At 38.6% G+C, this 20327-nt stretch overlaps 1 protein-coding gene across 1 annotated transcript in view; it reads left to right on the top strand.

The window, feature by feature from the left end:
• ERBB4 (erb-b2 receptor tyrosine kinase 4) overlaps positions 1-20327 on the top strand; it is a 797331-nt gene that overhangs the window by 707592 nt on the left and 69412 nt on the right. Inside the window, exon 20 of the mRNA XM_063429955.1 lies at positions 2535-2720. Coding sequence (XP_063286025.1) covers positions 2535-2720 — 186 coding nt within the window. The remainder of the gene's footprint in view (positions 1-2534; positions 2721-20327) is intronic.

The following is a 20327-nucleotide window of genomic DNA, read 5'->3' as shown; positions in this document are numbered from 1 at the left end:
ATGTAGGATATCGGCGTATAACACGCACCCATGATTTTCTCCCTATTTTCAGGGAGAAAAAGTGCGTGTTATACGCCGATAAATACGGTAATTGTTGCAGCGCTTCTTGGCCAGGATCGACTTTTAATTATTGGTAGTCAATCTGAGCTTTCTCTCTAATGAATTGGACTGAGTTGTGATGAAAACACTGTTAATGACTGAGGCTGTCTTCCTGAATTGTGATTGTTTCCAAAAGCCAACAGGAGCAATCTGACAATCGTAATAAGGTAACTTGCTTGTGTAGTGAAGATAGTCAGGCATTAGCAGTAGGTATTTTTCCCAGTAAATCATTTCCAACTGTGATGCCAGATCTTTAAAGGATGAGAGGTAGAAACAAAAAGTGTTTTTCATTAGTTTTTACATTAAGAAAATAAATGTTTAAATACTATGGTGCATTAAAAGTCCTGGCTGAGAAATAGCACATAGTGGTTATGGTGCCAATAGTGCCCTCGTGCCCTCCCATAGTAAGTAGTCAAATTGTTTAAGAATACTTTGACAACTTACCTGGAGTCTGCGTGGTCCTTTGCCTCATGCAGGAAGATGCATATTCTCGCTATTTTTTCCATCTGGGAAGATCACTTGCGTGCAGTCTGGAAGCTCTTATGTCGGGCAGACTGGGACATGTATACCCTGGCATGTCTGAGATTGCTGCCTAGTTGTACATTAACGCTAAACATTAAGCTCTTACACCACACTAACGCTAAATAGCATCATTTAGACTACACTAAAGCTAAATATTAAGACGTTACACTACACTAACATTAAGTTCTATACCACACTAATACTAAACATTAAGCTCTTACACCACACAAACACTAAACATTAACCTCTACACTGCACTAACACTAAATAGCATAATTTACACTACAGTAACACTAAACCTTAACCTCTACACCACACTAACACTAAACATTAACCTATATACCACACTAACACTAAACATTAACCTCTATACCACACGAACACTAAACATTAACCTCTACACTGCACTAACACTAAATAGCATCATTTACACTACACTAACACTAAACATTACGCTCTTACACAACACTAACACTAAATAGCATAATTTACATTACACTAACACTAAACCTTAACCTCTACACCACACTAACACTAAACATTAACCTATATACCACACTAACACTAAACATTAACCTATATACCACACTAACACTAAACATTAACCTCTATACCACACGAACACTAAACATTATTAACCTCTACACTGCACTAACACTAAATAGCATAATTTACACTGCACTAACACTAAACATTAAGCTCTTACACCACACTAACGCTAAATAGCATCATTTAGACTACACTAAAGCTAAATATTAAGACGTTACACTACACTAACATTAAGTTCTATACCACACTAATACTAAACATTAAGCTTGTACACCACACGAACACTAAACATTAACCTCTACACTGCACTAACACTAAATAGCATAATTTACACTACAGTAACACTAAACCTTAACCTCTACACCACACTAACACTAAACATTAACCTATATACCACACTAACACTAAACATTAAGCTATTACACTACACTAAATTGAAACATTAGCCTCTATACTAACATTAAACAATAAGCTCTTACACCATTAACCCTTACACAACATTAGCACTAACATAAAACATCATGTCATCAATATAAGAGATACATAATGAAACCATATGTCTCATGGTTGATCATGATGTCTCCAGAACTCCTTGATGCCATTATTTTCCTATAATACCTTTATTGCATATGTGAAGATGCAGCAATATCATTCTTCTGGTTGGACAGGTTATTGTATCTTTCAGTTAAACTACAGCAGTAAATTTTACAGGCATTCCATGTATTCTCCAGTGAGTGAATGAGATGATTACCCTTTTAACTTTTGGTTGAAAACATATTTATTCGACTTATTTATTCTACTTATATATTTATTTATTTACCATTATGTTTTTACTTTTTATTATCCCACTAAATAATAGCGTGCCACAATGTAACTTCATACTAGGCATATAACACAAGTGTAACAGTAAGGGCAGATCTCGGTACAGGAAGAGATTTTAATAGAATTCTATATAAACATTGTTTAAAACGCTCTAGCAAGACACAACATGCAGACAAAGAAAACAGAATCAAGATGTACACAGCACAGATGGAAAAATAATAGAAGTGCATTTATTGTTGGCTAAGACGCGCATTCATCAAAAAGCCCTTACTAGCATCATGGGACTCATAGTCCATGTGTGTATACAAATCTCCCTTATTAACCCCTGTACAATGGTTACACGTGTACCTCATATACAGACTTAGACAGAAACAGCACTTTCTTTTGAGATTGGGTGTCAGCCTTGACTTGACCTAGACTTTCTGTAAATTGTATTGATGTGTTAAGAATGTCTGTTTTATGATATATCACTTTGTGTCTCCCCTTTCAGATATTTTGTCACCAACTTCATTGTATGTTCTTTTTTTTTTTTTTTTTTTTAGGAAGCCCTTATTATGGCTAGTATGGATCATCCACACCTGGTCCGTTTGCTGGGTGTCTGCCTTAGTCCTACCATTCAGCTCGTCACTCAACTGATGCCCCACGGCTGCCTTCTGGACTACGTCCATGAGCATAAGGACAACATTGGCTCCCAACTCCTCCTCAACTGGTGTGTCCAGATAGCAAAGGTCAGTCCATGGCTTCCATGGGATGGGAGGCAAAGGGATGGAAACTATATATATGTATGTATGTATGTATGTATGTATGTATGTATGTATGTATGTATGTATGTATGTATGTATGTATGTATGTATGTGTAAAGCAGAACTTGTCATAGTCTGCAGTAATTGATAAAAGAACAGAAATGTATCTGCTCATGGGCTGGATATTCCAGTTATCAAATAGTGTAGGATGATATTGTATTTCTGCAATTTTTGCACATCCATTTTGTTTTTCCATCCTCTTACTTCAACGTATGAGGGATTGAGTAAAGATCTAGTTGCACTAATGTTGTAAACCTTTTTATAAAGGCCTAAATAAAGATAGAAACGTGACATCAGGTGTCCAGAAGGAGTTAAAGAACAAAACACAAGTTCCTTCTGATTCTTCATTACACCAGCAACAGAGATAAGCAATGGTGGGACTCACACAATAGTCTTTATCAATCAGTCACCTTACACCACTCAAGATACCACTGCTACTGCAGTGTCCGAACCCTATCCAAAGTATACACTTCAGAATATTTATAAAGCACAGATTTTAAGAAATATTGAATCCAAATGCATCTGATAGGATGCATGTTTGTAAATTATGATTCACCTGCTTTTTGTAAGCAAATTATCATTTTAAATAGGATCATAAAAAGTCAGTGAGCAAATAGTTAAATAACAATCGTCAGAATTAGGGTTAATCATGTGATGGCTGACCAGTCCTTGCTAGCCAGCCACCACTTTAAAAAAGTAAAAAACTACAAAAATAGGTGTCTAGAGGTCAATAGGACTGCCATGTTACTATAATCTCCCTTGTGCTTTGACCTACCATGCAGCTTGTGAGGATATATCCACTAAATATACAAATGAGTGACTGGACAGTAATTGCTGTCTAGCCACTTTAAAGATGGACAAATCACTTCCCCCCCCCCCCCCCCACAGTGCCCCCACTCGTAGTCATCTTGTGGGGGCTAATAATATAACCGGAAGACACTAGGCGGAAGGTGGGGCTCCAATTATAATACAAGGGTAAGTGTTAGTGTCCCTCCCAGCCTCCACCCATGGGCTGCAGGTAGGAGCTACTAATATAATATATGGGGGGTGTGGGAATGCCATTGTCCAGCCCTCACATTTGTACCATTGTCCATTACGCTAGTGGCCAGGAGTCCCTACATTAAAATAAAGTAACCCTAGCTACCCCCACCTATGGGCTGCCGGTAGGAGCTACTAATAAAATATGTAAGGGGTGTGGGAATGCCATTCTCTACCCCCTACATTTGTACCATTGTCCATTACCCAGGTGGCCCTAAATTAAATTTAATTAACTCTACCTACCCCCTTTCACTCTAATAATAGTGAGGGGTAACAAAAAACAGACCTGTAGAAAAAAAAAATCATTCCATCTATATCTTCAGACCCCAAAAAGTCTAAATCATTAATCGGGCAGACTAGATGGGCCGAATGGGCTCTTATCTGCCGTCACATTCTATGTTTCTGCGTAAAATAAAATCCATAATAATGAGATGCAACAATTGAAGAAAAAAAAATATGACAAAATAATTTAAAACTCTACACAACAAAAAATAGATTCATCTTTGCCCTGCAAACCAGCAGGCAAAAAATTCTGATTTTTTTAAAATCTGGGCCCGGATTGGAAGCATTCGGGTCCAGGTTTCAGACAGATGTTATGGATGTTTGACCTGGTTTTCATTGTCTCGTGTGGTGCTTGAATTTAAGAAATTAGGCAATCTACATTTTTCCTATGCAGTTGGAAACAGTGGGCATGTAGAAAGAAATTGGGTCTTTGGGAAGAATGTAGAATCTTGCCAATCCTTTCTGTGCTACTTCTATAAATCGTTTGTGCAGTTGAGTTTAATGAGATTGTTTACACAGTGTATTGCAATTGAGCTGGAGATTGAGTATATACACTAAATGTAAAAATATGCTGCTCGTCCTGACATTTTGTCACTTTTTCCAGTTCCGTAACTTTTTTCCTGAAAAATACTGCTTCACTAACAGTATACAGACTCCTTTTTTTATGGAACCCAACTAAGCCAAACGTGTTGGCTTTTTGCCACAGTGATAACTCATACTTTAGTACACACACGTGTATTGTTTGGGAATACACAGAAATTTACCTTAAAACGACATCTGCTTAATTAGCATGTTCTCTGCGAACACAGACCTCAAGTGGGTTCTTTAATCGTGACAGATTTGTATAGACACAGCGTAAGCGATGGTATTTGCGGACACTTGGAGCCAACCACCAGCTTCATTGACTAACCTAAAATGAGAGATAGTCTGAGATTGTCTGCGCTCTCTCTTTTCTCATTATATTGCACTGAAAGCTACAAGATGGAACTTGTTTACAAGTTCAGATCAAATACAAACAGTGTGACATCTCTGTCTCCTCTGAAATCTGTGAGATCAGCCCCTTGGTAACATCCTAGTATGCTAGTGTCTGTTTCCTGAGAAACCAAATTTGCGTCTCGGGAAGGAAGCAGGGAAAATACTCTGCGCCTCTCAGCAGCGTCTGTAATAAAACAGTATGTGAGCTAATTAAATATTGATTTTCGAAAGCTACTTATCCAACAACTGCAGTATACACACAATAAATCTAATTCCGCTGTGCTTAACACTAAGTATTTAGACTCTTGTTTTGTGGTAAATTAAGTGTGTTAACTCATTCTCTGCTATTGTCGAGGCACCTCCTGCAAATTTATAGAAGACAATGAAGTCATCAGAGTTGTGGGCAGAGGATAGACAGATATAAACATGGCAGGGCTGGTCTGTATATTGGACAACTGGTATAAAAATTGGTCAGTAAGACTCTGTACATGCAATGTGCAAGCTAATCTCTGGCAGAAAACATAAATACTGCAAATATGCAAAGTTTAAAAGTTTAAAATGCTTATTAGAATTTGACCAACGTTTGGTCCATTTTCTACCAATTTTGCTTTGAATTCTCATCAATTTACAGTTTAGCGAATAACCGGTTAGAGCTAATCACCAAACCATGAATTGTTAGGAACTCAGTAGTGAATATTAAAATTTAGCTTAAAGTAGCTGACTTGGAAAAATAAGTGAGTTATTTTTCATTTGGACCAATAATTTGCATTATAACGAATAGTGTAAATAGTGAATTCTGTCGAAATGAATTTCAATTTACAATGTTAGAACAGAATAGCTAAACTGAGTATAACTGAAATGGAGTACAGTATAATATAGGGAAAGGAAGGGTGGCCTGCCCATGGTGACGTGTGCTAAGGGGGTACTTGCACGAACGCTCTCTCTGCACAGTCACGTTTCGTAGCATGGAGGAGTAAGAGATGGATTAGGAGACACACACAATAGGGTATGGTGGGATTGGAGCGGCACACAAGGGGGTCATGGGGATACACATAAATGGGTGAGGGGATTTTGTCTCAATTCACTAAAATTCAGAATTTATCCGACATCCTTGATATTGTCCACTCATGGAATTCAGAGCCTCTTCAATGGCCCACAATGTGCAAGAAGAGAGAGGGTCAACCTCACTCTGATTCACTCTTTACTTTTATTATGCTTTGCAGTCATAGAAGTGAACCAATTTCCGATAATCAAGCAACCATGTTATATGGGAAAAAAGACAAAAATTGGGACCATAGTCTTAAATATAGCTGCCCTTACAATGGTAAAGAATAACTAAAAGCACATGAATAAAAAGGATTCTCATGCATCCCTTGGATATTTATGAGCAATGGCCACATCCCAATCTCCAGGCTCTTCCACTGCGCAAATTGTTATTCGTATGCACTCCCATCAGTGCAGTGCATTTTCTATGCTTCTTACTGTCTCAATATATTTGCACGATGCCTTCTCTACAGTAATGCTTTGGGTATGGTAGACATTTTTGCCTGGAAGAATACTTTGTTGTGTACAATATCATTTTCTAACAGCAAAAGTGATCCGTCCATGATCAAGAGAAACTGCCGCTGGGCCTCAAAGCAGATTTTCTGACTGCCATGACAGCAGATTAATGACAGTACGAGTTCCACTGCTCTCCAGCACTTTGCTTTGTGTGCTGTCAGTGTTACATAAGAATGAGTAATTGTTAGTTAACATTGATGCTGGCAACAAGTACAAATGTTTAAATACACAGAGCAGAGTTCTCCCTTCAGGGGGTGTGAAAAAGATCTCACCCAGACCTGCAAATCAATGTGTGGGTAGGAATAAACTGTGTACTTAGTACGATGAGATGATTCAAAGCAATACGGGGGCTATTTCGGGCAAAATTTTCAATTGTTGACTGTCGATCGGTTGAGTTCCATTATAACTGCTCTCAGTTTAGTATTTTTGCCCCTAAATAGCTCTTGTGTTTGTCTGGATAAATAATGTATGCCCATAAAATAGTAGTTTAGGAAATTACAAAAAAAAGCCAAAGTTCCAGATACATTGTAATTTACATGTAGTTGTATACGTGGGCCCATAATCAGTGATGTTATTGGAAGCAGAAACTCTCAATGAGTGAATTTCCAGTCGTTTTGGCATTGAATGCTATACAATAAGACATTATTTTTAGCCAATTAAAATCACCCACTGGGCAGTCAAAATTTGAATTAAACAAACAAACAAAAATATGCCTATACATTTGGGAGGTTGGGGGGGATGCTTGTGGCAGAGATTGTACATCTGCTAATTAGTCCAATTTAATCCTAAAACAACATGTGCACCTGGCATGCAAACACACTAAGTGAGATTTATTGAGCTTACAATACTATACCTATACAATATGCTAGGGTACTTACATTGGACATGTAGCATTATATTATGTATAATTTAAAAGGGAATTGTTGGTTTTGGTTTGTATTTTTTAGACTGGCATCATTTTAAAGCTTGGAAACAAAAGGTCAACTGTAATAGCTATCTTAAAATTACAAGTGAATCATTTGCCCTTGGTCCCACTATGTTCTCCCTATACATCCAAATTAACATGTCAGCAGTTTCACCAAAGCATTATGGAATTTTGCATGTATGGGGGATGCCACTCATTTTCAGTGGAAAACTTTAGAAGATGTTTGACATCCATGGAATCTTCTCCCACACGAGTGCCAGGTCATCAGAATCTTATCGTAGGTACACATTGACATGGGAAAAGCTTGCAGGCTGAAATACTTACTAGGCAGTCATTGGATACAATTATTCATATATTCTACACAATTTTTGTTCACTTTTGCACAAAGTAAGATATTTTAAAAAGCAACACAAGTATTAGTTGCTTTTTACTATAAAATGTCATTCAAATCCCAATGGGGACTATACCCCATAAAACTGGCACATAACCACTCTAAGGGGGCATAACTGAATTGGGATCCTCGGGGTGCAACTCTGGACACCCAAATCGACTAACTAACCACCCGAGACCCCAAGCTGCGGTGACCGAGGCCTACAGGATGGCTGGCAGAGGGGAGACGGCCGCTCTCCTTTCCTCCTACCTGCTCCACGACCATCTCGACCCTCAATCATCCTGTCCCTCCCCCCCCCCGGGACCGGTGGGGGATATCCCGGTCCTCGCCGCGAGCCCAGACCGAGCCTATACACAGTGTGTGGGCGCCAGGGCCGGCGACACGTGGCCCATCGAAAATGGCGGCGGAGTACTCACGGCAACAGCAGACTCAGCTTGAAGCACCTGAGCAGAGCTCCGACTGCGGCACAGACCTCATGCAGCGTCTGGATGCACTATTCAACAACTTCTGGGAGAAGCTCCAGCAGCGTGCACAGCGCACCAAGACAAAGCGACAAGATCCCATGGACCCAAGAGAGAGGAGCTATGGGCAGCCGGGCGAGAGGGGGACTCCCTCGGGCGCAGCACCGGACCAAAAGCTGACACTGACCCACCCCAGCCCACCCGGGCTGAAGGCCAAGAGGGCCCCGACCCGAAGGCGTCGGCCACATAGGCGGAAACACAAGCGGCAATCAACCTACAGACCTCCCGCTACCCCCACGAGGGGGAGACACTCGAGCAACGTATGCCACCGAGTCTCAGGCCAGAAGACGCAGGCCTACACATCAGCTTGGGGCAGGAGGGACACCCCCACCACCGGCCGAGCGTCAGCACCTCCTCTGGACCAGCCGGAGAGCGTCAGCCGCATTCCCACAAAAGGAATAGGATAAATGGCGACTCACCACAAACACTCCTATGACCCGCATACGCTTCCCCACGGGTCCAGATGCAAGTGCCGGTGCCGGTGACCGCTGCATACCAGTTTGATTTCATGTGCTGACAAATGCTTTTTGCCAACCATTGCATACCTTACTTACGCTTGTTTATATAAGCCTTCCATTAGTTAAGCATAGAGCGCTAGATGTTTAATCTTATCACTGAAGAATGACACAGTTAATGATATCGCATCAGCATGAATAGACCTTAAGATTAGTGATATTATGTCTGTTACACTCATTGTAAACCATGAAAGACAGAATGTCACTCAGATTTAATGCCTAGTCAGCCTGTTATGTAACGATAACTTCCAAGCAACTTAATGTATAACTGAGCCCATTCCTTGCTAAAACTAGGCATCTACTGCTAAATGGTGATTTTTGGATTGCACTGAGTGCTCAAGGCCTTGCCTGTAAGCCACGTGAAGCTTAGGAGTACTGATTTATCTGTATAGCTACTGATACATATATATATATATATATGCATGACCCGTACTGTCCACAGCCTAGGTCTTTTGGCAAGCAACATAGAAGTACTCCTAGATATGTCACATCATCATGCAAAACGATTCTGAACTAGCTACTTTAACTTCTTACAGCTTAAAGTATGATTAACTAAGCATGTCTAAATTAAAAATTGTGCTTGATATACATATGTCCCGCATGTAAAGCGGAGGAATAGCCTGAGGAATGCTTTTGGGGCACCTCAAGCCTGCCTGTATCATTTTCATGCACTGCAAAAAAAAACAAAAAAAAAAACTAGGCACTGTAACTAATATATAACTTGGCAAAATAATAACAAATACACATATACACAAAGCCTAAATGTCTGTTTCTATCAATATTAATATCATTAAATACAGCTTTAATAGATTTTAATGTGTTATGTAATGCAATGTTTTACTTTAATGCAAAGTTATCTTTAAGTACCAGATCTATTTTATAAATAAATGTAAAAAAAAAATCCAGAAATAATACAATTAAAGCAAAAAAAAAAAAACACTTGTTTTCTAGAACATACACTGTGCTCATAGCAACAGGAGATTTAAATCCTAGAATTACAAATGAGGTTTATTCTTCATTTCATCAACTTTCTATCTTTTAGGTCAATAATTAATTAAAAAGGAACTTATGAATTGGAAATTAATAAACATCCTCATCAGACATTAATACCTATCCAGTGATACACATTGTCATACATATATTGTTTTAATCATAAGACTTCTAATAATGAGGAGGTCAGGATTAAAGAAATCAAGAGTAGATAAACAAGCCAAAGTCAAAAACTGCTCTGGAGGTTTTGCAGCAGTACAGGGGTTAACAAGTTGACGTGGGTTTTGGAATCTATGAATAAATGTCTACCAGCCCCTCATTAGTGGAATCATTTCTTTATTAGGGCCATTACGCTTCCAGTGATATGCTGTGTCCTGCTAATGAGGGAGATGGTTCTGTGGTTTTTTTTTCTGCAGGATTACAGCTTAATTAGAAAACACACAGGTTGGAAAAAACAATTATAGCCTAGGGTAAATGGGCCCCTTGGGATTTAAGAGGACAGAGGGAAGTCTGGACCAATTGTATAAATGATTTGCTTGCAAACATCAAGACATATAGTTCACATGAGCGCATATATGTGTTTAACACTGTTACCACTTGGAGGTAGAATGTTACAGGAAAATTTTCTGCCAAACTATATATATATATATATAGAGAGAGAGAGAGAGAGAGAAAATGCCAAAATCCAGAGTATTGCAGTATGCAATGATACCTTTTTTAATTGGACTATATAAGTGAGTTCACTTTGTTTTTATCAGTCTTAACCCCTTAAGGACGGAGGACGGTTCAGGACCGTCATCGTCATTTTTGCGTTGCCGACCGGTGACGGTCCTGAACCGTCCTAACCGTCCAATGTACTTACCCGATCGCCGTCGTTCCCCCGGCGGCGATCGGCGGTGCTCCCGGTGTGGGGAGACTGCCTGCAGCCCAGACAGTCTCCCCATGGCTGTTTAGGACCCCTGTGGCCATGTGATCGCCCAACAGGGCGACCACATGGTCACAATAGGTGTCATTGTCTCTGCCTGCATGGGGACTATCTGTGCTGACAGGCAGTCTCCCTGCCAGTGTAAAATCAGTGTAAAATCAAAAAAAAAATTAAAGTTATAGTTAATAAAAAAAAAATATTATTATATATGTGTATATATATGATATATAGACATATATTATACCTATATAATATATGTCTATATATCATATATATAATGTCATGCTAAGTGTATTTTTATATTAATATGTACATATATTAATATAAAAATACACTTATAATTAATTTACACACGTGTATATATATAATATATATAATAACTATATATAGTGTATATATATTATTATAAAATACGAATAATAAATAATTTAAATTAAATGTAAAAAATTTAAAATAATAATAAAAATTAAAAAAAAAATTATATATCTATACGAAATTTTATTCTAACTGTATTTTGATATTAATATATATATATTTATATCAAAATACACTTAGAATGAAATTGTATATATATCTATGTATATATAAATAAATAAAAAGAATGCGAACTATTCATATGTCCATATACAAAATTACATAAATAATTATATAAATATACACGTAGACTTCAAATATATAAATATGCATATATATTTAAATTCTACGTGCGTATTTATGTAATATTTTTACATAAATAAGTTATTTTATTGATTGCAATTTAAGAGACCTGCCTGCCAACCCAGGCCGAAAGTACAGAGAATTTAATTTGCTATCACTGTATTTTACCCTGTAACGTTCTACGACACCCTAAAACCTGTACATGGGGGGTACTGTTTTACTCGGGAGACTTCGCTGAACACAAATATTAGTGATTCAAAACAGTAAAACATATCACAGCGATGATATTGTCAGTGAAAGTGACTTTTTTTGCATTTTTCACACACAAACAGCACTTTTACTGATGATATAATTGTTGTGATACATTTTCCAGTTTTTAAACACTAATATTTGTGTTCAGCAAAGTCTCCTGAGTAGAACAGGACCCCCCATGTACAGGTTTTATAGCGTTTTTGAAAGTGACAGGGTCAAATATATGGGTCAAATATTTTTACATTGAAAATGGCCAGGTTGGTTACGTTGCCTTTGAGAGCGTATGGTAGCCCAGGAATGAGAATTACCCCCATGATGGCATACCATTTGCAAAAGAAGACAACCCAAGGTATTGCAAATTTTTTAGTAACCACTTAGTCACAAACACTGGCCAAAATTAGCGTTCAATTTAGTTTTTTACTTTTTTCACACACAAACAAATATGAACGCTAACTTTGGCCAGTGTTTGCGACTAAGTGGCTACTAAAAAAGTCTGGACATACCCCATATTGAATACCCTGGGTTGTCTACTTTTAAAAAAATATGTACATGTGGGGTGTTATTTAGCAATTTATGACAGATAATAGTGTTACAATGTCACTATTGATACATTTTAAAAATGTATGTTTTGAAACCGCAATATCCTACTTGTACTTATAGCCCTATAACATGCAAAAAAATAGCAAAAAGCATGTAAACACTGGGTATTTTTGAACTCAGGACAACATTTTGAATCTATTTAGCAGTTTTTTTCATTCGCTTTTGTAGATGAGTAAAAGATTTTTCACATAAAATTCAAAAAACGTGTATTTTTTCAATTTTTCATCATATTTTTTCATTTTTTTTAAATTAAATTACATGAGATTATATAAATAATGGTATGTAAAGAAAGCCCCTTTTGTCCTGAAAAAAACAATATATAATTTGTATGGGAACAGTAAATGAGAGAGCGGAAAATTACAGCTAAACACAAACACCACAAAAGTGTCAAAAAGATGCCTGGTCGCAAATGTAAAACATCGCAAAAAAAGTCCGGTCCTTAAGGGGTTAAAGGGATCCTATAGTGCCAGGAAAACAGCCGTTTTTCTGGCACTATAGGGTTGTCATTTCCCCCCCCCCTCCCCCCTCCCTACCCTCCCTCCCACGGGCCACTTACCTGAATCCAACTTTTAATTATGTATCTGCGTTAATATTCTAAAGTCAAAGCGATTTATAGCTTTTAATTAATGTGGCTATATCTGTAATTTCTTTCCCCCCACGCATTTTATTGAATTTTAAGCAGATTGAAAAAGACATAGTTGCTATATAACTGAACACCCCAAAATACATGTTGCCAAGTTTAAGATCATTTAAGATAAAAAAGAAAATGAAAATGAAACTATCAAAACAAATAATTGGCGATATATAAGTTATAGTTGGTTACACTAGTTAGTTACACTAGTTGAAAGTATACAGAGTATCCCTGTTTTCAAAATAAAAAGTAAAACCGTGACTAAGCAAAGTGTTATCTAGATTCCCCTATTCATTCCATTTCACCAATTCGTAAACTGAAAAGTGTGGCAAATAACAGTCTATTTTGTGAATCCAATGACTGTATGAAGGCCCCCCAATATTGAAAGAATATCAAGACCTCACATTCCTTGAATTAAGATGCTTTTTTTTACCGGTATTTATCAAAAAAGTCTGATATGATTTATTGATTTTAGGTTTATCTTATATATTAAGTATTGAATGTTTTACATTTCATGCTATTATATGTTTTTAGTTTATATCATTATACATACCTAGTACTACATATAAATCATGAGTAATGTCTCAAAATTATATATTGGAACTCCTCTGGTTCGCCACCTCGTTAAGTAACTTACATCATTTCCCTCTTAATTATCCATCGCAACATTCAAGTTTGTATTGGAAGTGCCTAAATATATAGAACATAGAATAATTTTTACTGATAGTGACCCATCATCTCTTCACACTGTTGTCAGACATATTTTCCAAAGTACAGACTGGGTCTGTCCGTGTAATGCTAATAACATAGATAACTGTGTGACTACACTGTTCCTCTTTGTGGAAGGGCCAAGGCCCTTGACCAAGGTTTTCAGCCCAATGATAAAACGTACGGCCCGTCCCTCATATGTTAAGCTCCTCCCCAAACCCACCCCGTGTCATTCCCTATTACACACTATACTTGTATGACACATTCACTTGTCTTCTACCACCCGCCGCCTTTTCAATGGTGTGACGGTGTCTTTCATTCTTTCCTCCCCTTCCCCCCCCCCGTTAGTTTAGTTTATTTAACCACCACACCTCCTTTGTCATCCTCATTTCCCTCACCAGCCTCTCCCCTACTACTGCCCCCCAACCAACCTCTGCCCTATGCTTGCCCCTTACCAGCCTGTGCCCAATACCTAGCCATTCACCAGATTCTGCTCCTTTGCCTGGTCCTCAACAACCTCTCAACCATGTCTCCCCAGCCTTTGCTCCATATATGCCTAATGACCAGTCTGTGCTAGCAATCTATCCCTAAACAGTTTCTCCCTAATGTCTGCCCTCCTACCCTTCCCTTATTTCTTCCCTGTCTGCAGTCTTTCCCCACTGTGTGCACAATGTCCCTGCAGATTTTGCAGTCACTCTGTAGCATGGCCAAGCAGGATGTGCCATATGACTCAATGTCTGAATTCTGCCATGGCTGTTCATCCACATACCGTGCTGTAACAGCCTGCGATAGAGTAGAGATCCAGAGCTGAAAATGAAATGCTCGAGCAGTCAACAGATTGAAATGCAGGGCCCACCATGACATGCAGAGTACCCACCATTTTCCCTGGTTACGACTGCTCAGTTGGCACCATATTGTAAAAATGAAACAAGCTGCCACTTCAGGGCTCCAGCCCAGGTCAGTCCCCTGGCAGCGCCTCTAGCTTTGTGTGTTTTCCTTTTCTAAATGTTGCCACCCCTGCATGTAGACAAGCTGTGCATTAAAAAAAAAATGCATACATGCAAAATTCAGTCTAAAAGATGAAAACAAACTTTTTGTATAAACGACAATATGTGCAATAAATCAATAGAATAAATAAAGATAGAGCACTTCCTCATTTGCATCTCTGTAATTTTTGAAATACCCTGTGCTTTGTAATGTAAGCAATACCCCTAGCTTGACAGTACAAAGTGAAGGAACCTAGTTCGTTTTGCAATTATATTAAGGGAACTATTGGTTCCTACTGCGTTAGATCCAGTGTTAATATTGTTCAGTATTTATGCTGATAAATATTATTGGGAAGTGAAATTTAAGAGGGGCAACCAAACAGTTGTGACTGAATTGGTATGGGTGTGACTTGCAGGGCTGCCATCAGAAATCTTGGGGCCCCTGACACAGTTCAAAGTGTGGGCCCCCTGGGCCCGCCCCCGAGTCTGCCCCTGGGGGCCCATTCTGAGTCCACCCACAAGGATGGCCTGTGTGGTGTGTAAAATGGATACAGATTGCACATTTGTATAATGAATGTAGTTTTGTGTGTTTTAGATAAAGTGTGTGTTTGTGTAGTGAATGCAGAGTGTTTGTGTTGTGGTTTTAGTGTGTGTATGGTGAATGATGTGTGTGTTTGTGTTGTGGTTTAAGTGTGTGTATGGTGAATGCAGTGTGTTTGTGTTGTGGTTTTAGTGTTTGTATGGTGAATGCAGTGTGTGTGTGTTGTGGTTTAAGTGTTTGTATGGTGAATGCAGTGTGTGTGTTGTAGTTTTAGTGTGTGTATGGTGAATGCAGTGTGTGTTTGTGTTGTAGTTTTAGTGTGTGTATGGTGAATGCAGTGTGTGTTTGTGTTGTGGTTTTAGTGTGTGTGTGGTGAATGCAGTGTGTGTGTTGTAGTTATAGTGTGTGTATGGTGAATGCAGTGCGTGTTTGTGTTGTGGTTTTAGTGTGTGTGTGGTGAATGGGGTGCATGTTTGTGTTGTGGTTTTAGTGTGTGTATGGTGAATGCAGTGTTTGTTTTTGTTGTGGCTTTAGTGTGTGTAAGGTGAATGCAGTGTGTTTGTGTTGTGGTTTTAGTGTGCGTATGGTTAATGCAGAGTGTGTGTTGTGGTTTTAGTGTGTGTATAGTGAATGCAGTGTATGTTTGTATTGTAGTTTTAGTGTGCGTATGGTGAATGCAGTGCGTGTGTGTGTATGGTGAATACAGTGTGTGTGTTGTAGTTTTAGTGTGTGTATGGTGAATGCAGTGCGTGTTTGTGTTGTAGTTTTATTGTGTGTATGGTGAATGAAGTGTGTGTTTGTGTTGTGGTTTTAGTGTGTGTATGGTGAATGCAGTGTGTGTGTGTTGTGTTTTTAGTGTGTGTATGGTGAATGCAGTGTGTGTGTTGTGGTTTTAGTGTGTGTATGGTGAATGCAGTGTGTGTGTGTTGTGGTTTTAGTGTGTGTATGCAGTGTGTGTGTTGTGGTTTTAGTGTGTGTATGCAGTGTGTGTGTTGTGGTTTTAGTGTGTGTATGCAGTGTTTGTGTTGTGGTTTTAGTGTGTGTATGCAGTGTGTGTGTTGTGGTTTTAGTGTGTGTATGCAGTGTGTGTGTTGTGGTTTTAGTGTGTATGCAGTGTGTGTGTTGTGGTTTTAGTGTGTGTATGCAGTGTGTGTGTTGTGGTTTTAGTGTGTGTTGTGGTGGTGTTAGTGTATGTAAAATAGGGGGCTGCATGGGGGGGGGGTTGGGAGGGGAGCCATTTGGGAAATTTTACATTTTATTCCCCCCTCCCTGCTTCTTACCTGGCCAGGGAGGGGGGAGATCGCATCCCGGGTGGTCCGGTGGTATAGTGGAGGGAGCCAGCCGCTGTAGAATGCAGACAGGGACCAGCCAGCACATCCTTACTCTCCAGCAGCTCCTGCCTGTAAGTCTCGCGAGCTGTGCCTGTTTGCCGCGCGGAGCGTTGCCATGGTAACCTGTGACAATGCTCTGCCGGCCGCGGAGCTCGCGAGACTTACAGGCAGGACCAGCTGGAGAGTAAGGATGTGTTGGCTGGTCCCCGTCTGCATTCTACAGGTAGCCGGGGCCCGAGGTGAACATATAGATAGCGATAATCGCTATCTATATGAGCACAAATAGAATGTGGGGCCCGGGACTCCCTGAGCGGTCCGGGCCCCCCAGGACCGCCGGGCCCATGACAACCGTTATGGTTGTCATGCCCTGATGGCGGCCCTGGTGACTTGTTATGATGTGCTTGTAGAGATTCTGTTGTATGTTTCTTCGTGTTTCCAGCGCTTCATTTTTTAAACATTCTCAGCTGCAAAACAGATTTTACACTAACTGCTTATTATTTCCCCTGCTCAGATCATTATATTTTCTAAGTAATGTGGCCAAATACAGGTATAGCCCTATAAGCATTATTTTTGTTGCGAGCAATATACTGCATAGAAGATCTGATTACCTAATCGAAGATGCACATAGATTTCTATTTGTCTTGGTCTGATCACCTAATCGAAGATGCACATAGATTTCTATTCGTCTCGGTCTGATCACCTAATCGAAGATGCACATCGATTTCTATTCTTGTGGGTCTGATCACCTAATCGAAGATGCACATTGATTTCTATTCTTGTGGTTCTGATCACCTAATCGAAGATGCACATCGATTTCTATTCTTGTTGGTCTGATCACCTAATCGAAGATGCACATCAATTTCTATTCTTGAAGGATTTAAAAAGTGCAGCTTAGTTACATAGAATCTCTGTATTGACTGTGTGTAGGGTTTTTTTCCTTAGTCCCCTGAGTTAATCTTCATATTTGAAAGAGGATTTAGCCAATAATTACAATGTTTCTCTGGAAGCGAATGGTTACATTATTGAAACTTGAATTGCCTGATCCTTTCTGATATATTGTTCATACACATTCATAAACATAGCATCACACTGATAACTCAATGATCTCTACCAGAATCCTTACATGCTAAGCTCTTTATGTAGACCTTGGCTGTAGCCATTCAAGTGAGTCAAATACTTTGTGTTCCCTAAAGATGAGATATATATTGAGACATTCTTATTTCTTTGTTTTCATCTGGATTTAGTTTCTATTGAGAGCAGAAGCAGTGGGGAAGGGGATCAATTTACCATGATACTCTCCAGATACATTGCACATACATATATCATTGTGCAGAGATAATGAAATGTAAAGGAGTCTGATATGTATATCTAATACGAATGATCACACGTTGTGACATGAGGACTAAGGCATAGTCTTTAGACAATTATTGACATCCTAGTGTCCAGTACAAACAGTGGTGCATGTCTTTGCATGATTTTCCTAACAGCATTCTGTGATACCTCTTCATACATACTAATATCAGTATCAAACATGTGTAGACTCACTGCAAGGTGCTTGATGAACGGAAACCCTCCAGTGGAGTTCACAAAAATTGTTTCACTTAAAAAATCATGAGCATTTTGTTTGTGGCATGTTCTAGTTTAAAACTGAAGTTTAAACAATGGACAAATTGATAACACTTGATATCGAGCACTGCACCACTATGAACTTAGAATGGTAAGGACCAAAGGTATATTTTGTCCTTACAAAGTGTCACTGTCTATTTATGATGGTATGGACCTAGTAAATATTGAATCCATCATAGTGCTATGGCCCATTTATGATGGTAAGGACCAACGGTCCAGTAGATAAACAACCATCATTTTTTAAAATCATCCATCTGTTCATGTGTGCTTGTTTAAGATATAAGGAATCATAATGAGTAAAAAAAAAAAAAAAAAGTTTGCTTCCAAGAGAAGAGATTATTATGTATTATATATATATATATTATTACATATTATATATATATATATATATATATATATATATATATTATTTGAATGCTTGCACAGGTGACCACACCTGAAAATGTTTCCTGAATTCCATAATTTTACTGGGATTGGACCCGATAGAGTACTCTTGCCATTAAACCACAAATATATTGGTAAATGAAGGAGCAAAGCGAACTACCATTGTTGTACCCCTAGTTCGTAAATATTTTTTTGTCAGAATTTAACTATTATGTTTTAGGTTAAATTCTGCATAGATAATCAAAGAAGAACCCTGTCCCTCTGGAAGAAATAGGTCATTGTAAAGACAGTACTCTAAGGCTGTAAGGACTAAATCATTTATTATGATGAGTAAAGTGCGGCCACATAATTTGACAGTCAGAAGTATGCAGAATGCAATCCATAACAATGAGAAGTTGTAAGAAGTGCTCAGTGTTGCATATATAGCATTGCAAGGTTCATACAAACCTCAGTAGGTGTAAATCATTCTAAAGAATAGTACCCTATGATTTTATATTCTTTTTTATTATCTTGTATTCACACATATAAAGCAAGTTACCGTAAGTCCCACAATCTTGTATTGTCAAAGCTAAATATTAATTACTCTGTCACCTTCCGTTTGCTGGGATCACACACCTTGTCACCAGAATGCTCCTCCCTATAGATGCTAAAAGCCTGTCTTTACAACCTTTAATAAATAGTTAGAACATGATTTTTTTTAACTGTCTGTCCAAATGGCATCAATATTGAAGAACAAACTATTTACCCTTTTGTATCCCAATAAAGTGGCACAGTGTATTTGCTGGGTCCTTTGACATTTGCAATTTATACTGCACAGCTTGTATTTTCGTCTGCCTTCTTTTGAGCTAATCTATTGAAGTTTCAAGAGGCGGGAGTATGCCACCCTTAAGACACACAATTTTTCATAGCCTCTGTGTTATGTGAGTGTGCCAACTTTAGGATTTTAAAGGGACACTCCACTGCCCAAAAACAAAATAACTAAAAATCAGTGTTTAGTAGATAAACCCCAAATGAAGACATGCATATGTTCAATTATGCATTTTGTAAGTGGGGCATATATAAAACCAACTGTTCTCTTATCTGCTGCCTTTGCAAAACTCCCCTTCTAACCCAGCCTAGACTTTCTGTAGCTGTCCAGTCACAGTCTTCCCAATAAAGCTCAAAGAGAAGTCTTTGCAAGGTGCTCTGGGCAATTGCTGCCTTTTGAGTTTCGCTCCACTAAGCACTAACCAAACCAGAATGTGACAGGGCCTGCTGTCTGCTTGAAAGCCAGGGGGGTATAACCATGTTAATTTTTAAAAGTGTAAATGTTTTCTATTAAAATCTGCACTTTTTGCAAAATGAAAAAACGAGGACACACTCTTTACACAGAAAGCTTTTCAGAAAGCTAAGGTGCTTAAGGGGTCTGTAGTGTCCCTTTAAGCACATACATTCAGAATGGATATAACACAGTGTTGCACTATATATATTTCTTTCTTTTTTTTACGTATGTACTTCAAGCACATTGAGTTCAAGTTTTTTCTTCTCTGTGTATAGGATAAGTGTTTATACACTCCTAATTTGTTAGCACTCCACTTACATGCTGGTGTTTGGCTGCGCCCTATTGTCACTCAGCATATTGACCATACATTTCTTACAATATGCCCATTCTACACTGCAATGTGTTCAGGGAAGCACATGCCTTTAGTTCCTAG

Source organism: Pelobates fuscus, chromosome 8, assembly GCF_036172605.1.
Source record: "Pelobates fuscus isolate aPelFus1 chromosome 8, aPelFus1.pri, whole genome shotgun sequence".
NCBI lineage: Eukaryota > Metazoa > Chordata > Amphibia > Anura > Pelobatidae > Pelobates > Pelobates fuscus.
This window is presented reverse-complemented; position numbering and strand designations above follow the sequence as displayed.